The sequence below is a fragment of the Aplysia californica genome, unplaced genomic scaffold, assembly GCF_000002075.1.
Source record: "Aplysia californica isolate F4 #8 unplaced genomic scaffold, AplCal3.0 scaffold01095, whole genome shotgun sequence".
NCBI lineage: Eukaryota > Metazoa > Mollusca > Gastropoda > Aplysiida > Aplysiidae > Aplysia > Aplysia californica.
In genome coordinates, this window is record NW_004798365.1 from 84,548 (window position 1) to 92,802 (window position 8,255).

At 42.8% G+C, this 8,255-nt stretch overlaps 1 protein-coding gene across 3 annotated transcripts in view; it reads left to right on the top strand.

Annotated features, from left to right (window-relative positions):
• Nucleotides 1–8,255, top strand: part of LOC101847782 (protein furry homolog) — a gene marked incomplete in the record, with an annotated part of 102,518 nt that overhangs the window by 61,841 nt on the left and 32,422 nt on the right. For all 3 annotated transcript variants that reach the window (XM_013089976.2, XM_013089978.2, XM_013089977.2), the window contains 6 exon segments: nt 696–793; nt 1,236–1,403; nt 3,141–3,281; nt 4,325–4,511; nt 5,519–5,727; nt 6,247–6,321. In XM_013089976.2, coding sequence (XP_012945430.1) covers nt 696–793; nt 1,236–1,403; nt 3,141–3,281; nt 4,325–4,511; nt 5,519–5,727; nt 6,247–6,321 — 878 coding nt within the window.

The following is an 8,255-nucleotide window of genomic DNA, read 5'->3' on the forward strand; positions in this document are numbered from 1 at the left end:
CCCCGCCCAAAAAGGACGAGCGCCTGATTCCACATGATTCGTGACACATATAGAATCTGATCATAACGAGATTACTGAGATACAACACCCCTGCAGACGAATTGAAAAAAAAACGACTTTGAAAGAATACGAGGTTCTCCAATCGGGAATCGAATTCAAGTCTTCTGCGTCCAGCGGCGAAGAGCATAACCCGCTACACCACATACCCCGGTCACAAAAAAAAGATGATGAACTCATTGCATAGGTTATGTGTGGAGATCATGATTTATCCTACTTGTGAAATTGCCAATTGTAATCACTCGTTTATGGTAGAAAAAAATCTTATTCTTAAGGTAATGCTTTGAACATACAGTCGAACCTGTTGTTACGGAAACCTGTGCAAGACAATCTCCTTTATAAACGACCAATTCCAACTTCCTACCCTTGGTTCTCTCTCTCTCTCTCTCTCTCTCTCTCTCTCTCTCTCTCTCTCTCTCTCTCTCTCTCTCTCTCTCTCTCTCTCTCTCTCTCTCTCTCTCTCTCTCTCTCTCACACTCACACACGCACACACAGTTCTCTCTCTCTCTCTCTCTCTCTGTCTCTCTCTCTCTCACACACTCACACACGCACACACAGTTCTCTCTCACACACACACACACATACACACAGCCCCCTCTCTCTTATTTCACTTTCACATTCCATACCCTCTTGGACAGGTTTCCCAATGGTGACGATAGCCCTTCTGCCCTACCTGGTGCAAAACTACGAGAACCCCAGTCAGATTTGCCGGGACACAGCAGACAGAGTGGCCCAGGTACGTACTCTCCTCTCCTTGACTCCTCTAGGCCACATGGCCACCTCATGGGGCTCTCATATTTTTCTCAACCTTTGATTGCTAGTTTGCAGTTGGTCTGATTTGTTATCTCCTAACCCTCTGGGGATGTGAATATTTTGGGAAAAATATGTTTTGAACGTCACCCCCATATGTGTTCATGTATGCAATCCTGCTGATGTGTAGATATATCTCCTCATAAGACATGAGACGTGGTCAGCCCCATTTATACTACAGGAGAAACTGTATAAGCCAACAGGAACTGAGCAGGACAGACCAGCATATGAAAGATACCAGTCTTCAGGTATGATTGGATTCAGAAAAAGAAGATCTGTTACTAAGAAAAAGATTTTCTCAAGACTGAGATTTGATGCCAAGCATCATTTCCATTACCCATCTTGTTTCTCCTCCCGAATGTGTCTAGGTGTGTAACCACCAAGGTGACCGGTTGTCCAACCTGGCCACGGTGATGTCCCTGTACAGCCGCGGTACGTTCGGCAAGGACAGCTTCCAGTGGACTAAGTGTGTGGTCAAGTACCTGCTGGACGAGTACGCCCCCAGCGCCGTCAGTATGGTCTCTTTTCTCGTAGAGGTGAGTCTTGTCACACAGGCGGGTTGGCATAGTTTATGACATTAATGATGTTTGGGTGGTTGGCAGGTGCTCCAATGTGGTCTGCCCCTTCTTTTCTATCAAACAGCTGTTTTCCTTATCTTTCCTTCTTTTTTGTGTTTGCTACTCTCTTGCAATACCTCTAATTTTCTGCACTTGCATGACCTTAGTGCTAATCAAACTAATTGTGAAATTGTGGTATGTAAAGTTATATAATTGGCGCTCATATGACCTTATGCAGTTGCGAGCGCCGTAAAACTCTCTACTATAAAAAAATAATAAAAAATAAAGTTATGCTAACAATACTATTACAGCATCGCATTTTCTCTTTCTGAACCTCAGTTGTTCCCAGATGACCTCTATATACGAGGTCTGTCTCAGAATAAAGTTTCCCTCCTCAATAAAACTCAAAGTACGCAACCAACAGCCACTAAAGTTTGTGAGGTCATGACACCATGACTAAGAAATCTGAACGACAAATTGCAAGTGCATTGGCGAACGGGTCATAGAGCTGTGACGTGTCAAGTGTGGTGTACTTCTTCACTTTGTCCAAGGCAAATCCGAGGAAAACGGCTGAGCAAAACATTGGTGCAACCGTCTCATGCTACGATGTCTGAGTTGTCATCAAATTTTCAACTATTCTCGGCAAGTCTGCAGTTGAAACCCATGGTGATCTTTACAAACTAACAGGGAATAAAAAATGCCCCATCAACTCAAACAGTAAGGAAATGGATCATGGAGGTTGAAGGTGGGAGGTCTGACATGAAAGATGAAGCGCACACAGAAAACATGGGGAGAGAACGGTGATGCACATTGGGGTTTTTTCGACATGAGTGGCTTCATACTGAGCTGGCTAGTCACACCTGGCGTAACTGTCAATGGTGGCTGCTACAGGTTCGTCCTCAAAGACAAGCTGAGACCTGCAATCCAGAAAAAAAGACCCGCTTTGCTTGAAGAAGGCGGCATCCTGCATCATGACAACGCGCCTGTTCCCAAGTCCAGAGTTGTGCACGAGCTTTTTTAGGGCTACTCGTGGGAATCAATGGTGCACCCGCCCAATTCGCCTGATCTCGCCCCATGCAACTTCCACCTCTTCCCCAAGGTGAAAAAAATGCTGCACGGTCGGCGGTTTGAGGACGAGGACCAGGTTCAAGAGGCTATATGAGAAAGGCACCCGGGACCTTGGACAAACGATCATTGACCGCTGTCTTTGACCGCTGGGAATGTCAAATGGAGAAATGTCTTGAACTTGATGGTTCCTACATTGAATAGGTATTTGAATCAGCTTTCCTTTGATACCAAATACAAGGTGATTTATAATTATATGTGAGGACAGCATGACAGGGAAACTTTATTCTGAGACACACCTCGTATTTTGTGCAAACCATTCACCCATCACAATTGTAAGTGCTCGTTTTTGTTTCCACAGTATTATCTTTTTACTATCACGTTTCTGAAGAAGTCAGACAGGCCAAATATGGCTTTTTTTTTTGGTGTACATGTACAGAAGATTTGTCAAAACTTTGTTCAAATTTTCAGTTCTTTTTATATTTTTCTACTAAGGCACTATGGTCCTCTATTACACTAATAACATTTATGTTGTCTGTGACACTGTTGATCCCAAGGGAGTTTCTATGTAGTGTTGTTACTTTCAATCAGAAGAGGTGCAGACTGTTAATTGGCCGATTAATGTTTCTCATGGTCTGAATTTGTTCACAGGTCCTGGAGAAGGGTCAGCCTAGCTACCAGCAGTCTTGTCTACAGATTCTGTACTGTATGGTCCACTATCTGGACGTTCAGAGCGCCACCAGCACAGTGGTCAACCAGGAGCTGTTTCATGCTGTCAGCAAGTATCTACAGGTCAGTTCATAGTTGTGCCACATTGGGGTTGAAAGCATTGGGGGGGGGGGATGTTGTGGTCAATAAAAATAATAATAATAATAATAATAGTTCGTCCATCAATATCTAATGATAACCAATGCATTTGCAGAGGAGAATGCTTTTTAAGCAAAATGAAAGAAATAAGGGCCCCTTATAGTGAAATAAACCAATTCTGGCAGAGAAGAGCATGCTGCCTTTTGAGCATTTAAAAGCTTTATTTCGAATTGCAAATGCACAACTTTCAGGCTTCTGTCTTTGGTCAACCAGAAGTTATTTCATCATGCGATAACCGAGTATGTCAACACCTTAGTAACAAGGCAACTTGTGGCTTGCACAATGGTCGAGTTCCTGGCTGCAAACTTTGCTGTCTGGGTAGAAGCCTACACATCACCGAGATAGGAATAATTTTAGTTTAACCTACGTGTGGCTAGCTAATTAACAAAGAAGATGTTAACTTCTGTTTAGCACATACTAGGAGACCATGGATTGTATACTGCAAGTCAGACAGGTGTGTGTTGAAAGAAGTCTTAAAAGCAAGTGTTCTCATTGCTTGTCCTGTAGAGAGCATTGCCAAGAGATAAGTTAACTTCTCAGGGGTCACTTAGGTGTTAAGGTCAGTCTGTGGAAATGGCCATAGTGGATGGAGGGAGAACAGATACTGAGATCAGCAAGTAGTAATAAGAAAATAAATTTACCTTCTATAACGCCCACTCCCTGGTGGCTCTAGATGCTTCACAATAAAAAAAATTTTGACAGCTTACGTAATGACATATTTCATTCATGGTGTGTCCAACAATCCTTTCAAATACTAGTGCATCCATCATACACCATTTCTGACAAAAAAAGCACTTACACAAAAATATAATCACCAAGGCTGCTGATCACACTTATTGGAAAAAATACTTGTTGGTCTGCATGTATTTGCACTATACAAAACTTTGCTAGCCATTCTACTTGTACATTTTTATCTGACAATGAGGTTACTTGATCTTTCCTTTATCATGTGACCTCCCCACACACAGAGCCACCACTGGCGTGAGGCGCTGAAGATTGTGAAGCTGGCGGTGACTCGGTCATCCACCCTGGCTGCCCCTCCCCCCTCCTCGGGCGCCACCACTTCCTCCAGCGAGCTGACCATGTTCTCTCACTCAGCGCTCACGTCTTTTGCTGAGGCCGAGAGTCTCACGAAGTTTAGCAAAGAGTTGCCTGGTAGGCTTGATGTCTCAAGCTTTATTTGTCTATCTCTTTCTGTGTCTCTCTTTCTCTCTATCATTGTTGCTATCTCTGTCTGTGTGTCTGCTTGTCTGTCTGTCTGTCTGTCTGTCTGTCTGTCTGTCTGTCCATCTCTCTCTCTCTCTCTCTCTCTCTCTTTCTCTGTCTCTCTCTCTCTGTCTGTCTGTCTGTGTGTGTGTCTCTCTCTCTCCCTCTCTCTCTCTCTCTCTCTCTCTCTCTCTCTCTCTGTCTCTCTCTCTCTCTGTCTCTCTCTCTCTCTCTCTCTCTCTCTCTCTCTCTCTCTCTCTCTCTCTCTCTCTCTCTCTCTCTCTCTCTCTCTCTCTCTCTCTCTCTCTCTCCCCCCCCCCTCCCCCCTTCCCTCCTTTCCCAAGAATAGGTTAAAATTCCAGTCACTGTACCAAAGTGATTGTTTTGTATTACTGATCTACATGTTTGTGATGCATATTGGGCCACAGCATGCTTAAATTTATTGTCGATTAAAAAAACCAACTACAGTTAAAATACAATACCTGCTGTATCGCATTAAGAAATATATGTCTAGGTGAAAGTATATTGTTAATACTGTTATAGTTAACCAGGGAAACTAGATGTGATTTGTGGGTGGTTGGCGGGTGCTCTGGTGTGGTTTGCTTCTTCTTTCCTATCAAACATCTATCGTCCTTATCTCCCCCTTCTTCTTTTTTATGTTTGTTACTCTCTTGTAACACCTCTAATCTTCTGGCGCTCATATGACCTTATGCAGTTGCGAGCCCCGTAAAACCTCTACTAAAAAAAAAAAGATGTGATATACAAGTACAGCTTTTGTATCGCTTCAATCTAGAAAGATCTAGTCCATGCAAAATTCCTGCATCTTGTCCAGCTTTTCAGGTCCTCCTATACATTGTATAACTTCTCCTCTCTGATTATTTGTATCACCACCATTTTTATTTAGTTGTGTGAACCTTGCATGTACTGATCAACAATTTTTAACTCTCATCTCGAAGGTCGTACACTGGACTTCACTATTGACCTGTCCAAAGTCCCGATTATTGGCCGCAAGTTTATTTCCCCTGAGACAAACAAGCCATCCGCAGCCGAAGAGAAGGAGAGGGCTACGTCTTCGTCCATCAGCGGCTCTGCTGTCTCGTTGTCACGGAAACCGTCTAACAACCAAGACCTGGACTCTGTGTGGCGTAGACCACAGGCCTCACAGGTCTCTGATAGCTTAGTGGGTGGATGTGAGCGGTGCGGGGAGAGTGGATGTTTTGTTGCGGAGAGGTCTCGTATGGTGGGGAAGCAGAGAGATAATATGGGATGTAGAGAAATTGGATTTTGTGGTGAGAAGGGTGTTGGTGATTAGGGGGGTTGGGGGGGGGAGAGGGGGGATGTGTGCAGATGTATCAGTTGTGTGCTGTGGGTTTTTTCCGAGGGATTGTTGCAGTAGTTGGCCAAGTGTGAGGATTGTGTGTTTTTCTGAGACAGCAGTTGTATGATGTGTGTGAAGGCTGTGTGGTTTTTTTCTGACAGAGTGTGTTGTGTGTATTACATGGACATTTTCTGTCTTTTTAAGAGATTGTGTTTAGTATATAATGGTTGTGTCTGATGTTTGAGGATTTTTATGTTGTCCAATGCACGGGGATTCTATGTGGTTGGAGTCTTCTACATGTATTTACACCTAACATCAGGAATTCCATCTTACATGTTTTTTCCTTCTATTCTTTAATCATTGCAGGCTCGTACTCGGGAGAGGCTGGTGAACTTGTTGACCTGCTTTGGCCAGAGAGTTGGACTGCCCAAGAGTCCATCTGTAAGTACTCCCTTGTGTTTTGTCTGTGTGTATTTCAGTCTATTGTCAGTATTGTCCCTGTACTTGAATATTTCATCTCCTGGCTCTATGTTTCCAGACTTGTTATGGGTGTGGTGAATGGGCTTCAGCATTTGATTGGTTGTGAGAGCCATAACAGTATTTGTTACCCTAACCAGCTTTGTCCCAGTGCCAAACTGGGATATGTGTATGGGTGCGGTGCAGCTGTTGAGTTATTCCGTATAAGGCATTGTCTGACTGAGGAGGAAGCTGTAGCTGTCTGAGTGTGGGGCCGCCAAGCAAACGATGCTTGACAATCTCTTTCAGGTGTACTCTTAATGCTCCTGTTCTCCGGGGAGACTCTTTTAGTCTTGCATGTTTAACCCTCAGACAGAAGATGGTCTCTGCTTTTTAATGACGGGCTAAACTAAGTTTTGTTTGTATGAGTAAAGCTTTGAAATAAACTGGTCAACACGTTTGATTAGTTGTAAAGCATGCTCCCAGTGTGTTTGTGGTATGTTTATTGTGACAGTTATAACTATGTATGGGAGTACACACTTGTATGTTGGAGTGGATTCACTGCTGGATGTCTAAAAACATTATACACTGTTAGTGTAGTAACCCTCTAAGTGCGTTACACGCTGTGCGTACCATGCCTCCCAGTGTGTGACACGCTGCACACATGTCATGTTTGCCTTACACCCCTGCTGCTGTGCTCTCACCTGTTTGTGTGTGTTTTTCCTCCTCTCTTTTGATGACATCTCTCTCCTTCAGTCATTGCTTGAGACTTGTCACTCATCTACAACAGAGGCAGCCAGTTGGATTTGGCTGCGAGATATATTCAATATATTATATTGTTGTTGTTGTTGTTGTTGTTCGTTTTTTGTCTTGCAGTCTTTACCAATTTATTGTCCTCTGTTGTGTGTGTTTGTTTAGGGTGCCTTTACTAGATCATACTTCTTTTCTTTCTTTCTTTCGTTTCTGTCTGTCTTTCTGTCTGTCCATCTTGCTTTTGTCCTGCCATTGAATGCCACTGGCAGATCCTACTTGTATTCTTTTCCTTTTTTTTCTGTGTGTCCATCTTGTTTTTGTCCTGCCATTATGGTGTCAATGTGCCGCTCTTTACTCTAGATAAGCTGAAAATAACTCCCATTATCTTTGTGAAGTATCGTTCAAGCTTTTTCAAGCATGTTTTGCGATCTTTGCATCCGTAATGGGATAGAGGCATCTGCTGCATCACCTGAAACAATCGTAATTCTTTTAGCTGATTTGTATTTTCTAAATGTACCTAGTGACTTTCTCTGTCAGCGTGCCCCTGTCCTGACATTTACTCCTGTCTGGTAGTTTAGATTGTTCATTGTTTTTCATCTTCCCCTTTTACTCCTCCCCTTTACCCCCCATTTCATGTGCTTCCTCAACAAATGAGAAAAATTTTTCTTCATACTCATTTGTGCTTTTTTTTGGTCTAGATTGAAACTTAAACGATAAAAATTTTAAAGGTACCCTTGCCTTGATGAATTGGAGGTATATCTTTACTTGGAATTGTAGAAAAAGGTTTTTACAGTTACTGATTAAAAGCACAAGAGCCGAATGAAAGTTTTTACGTGACAGAAGAAGATAAAAAATTCAGTAGGGGCTCTGAGTTTGTGGAATTTCTACATTTAAGTACCGTATATCGTTGCATATAAATAGGACCCGTGTACAGATAAAACACAGGCAGGCTGGAGAGCCAAAATTTTGGTATAAATTGTATTTTCATCAAATAAGAGGCACCAACTTTTTCTTGGCAAGCTCCTTCACATTTGTTTGTTGAATTTTCATTAATAACCCCACTTGATAACAAAACATCCTAATTTTTTTTAGGAACTGTTTATATTTACTTATGTGTTTTAACTGATTACATGACCCACCGAGTTTGTTGCCCTGGTTGTGCCCCC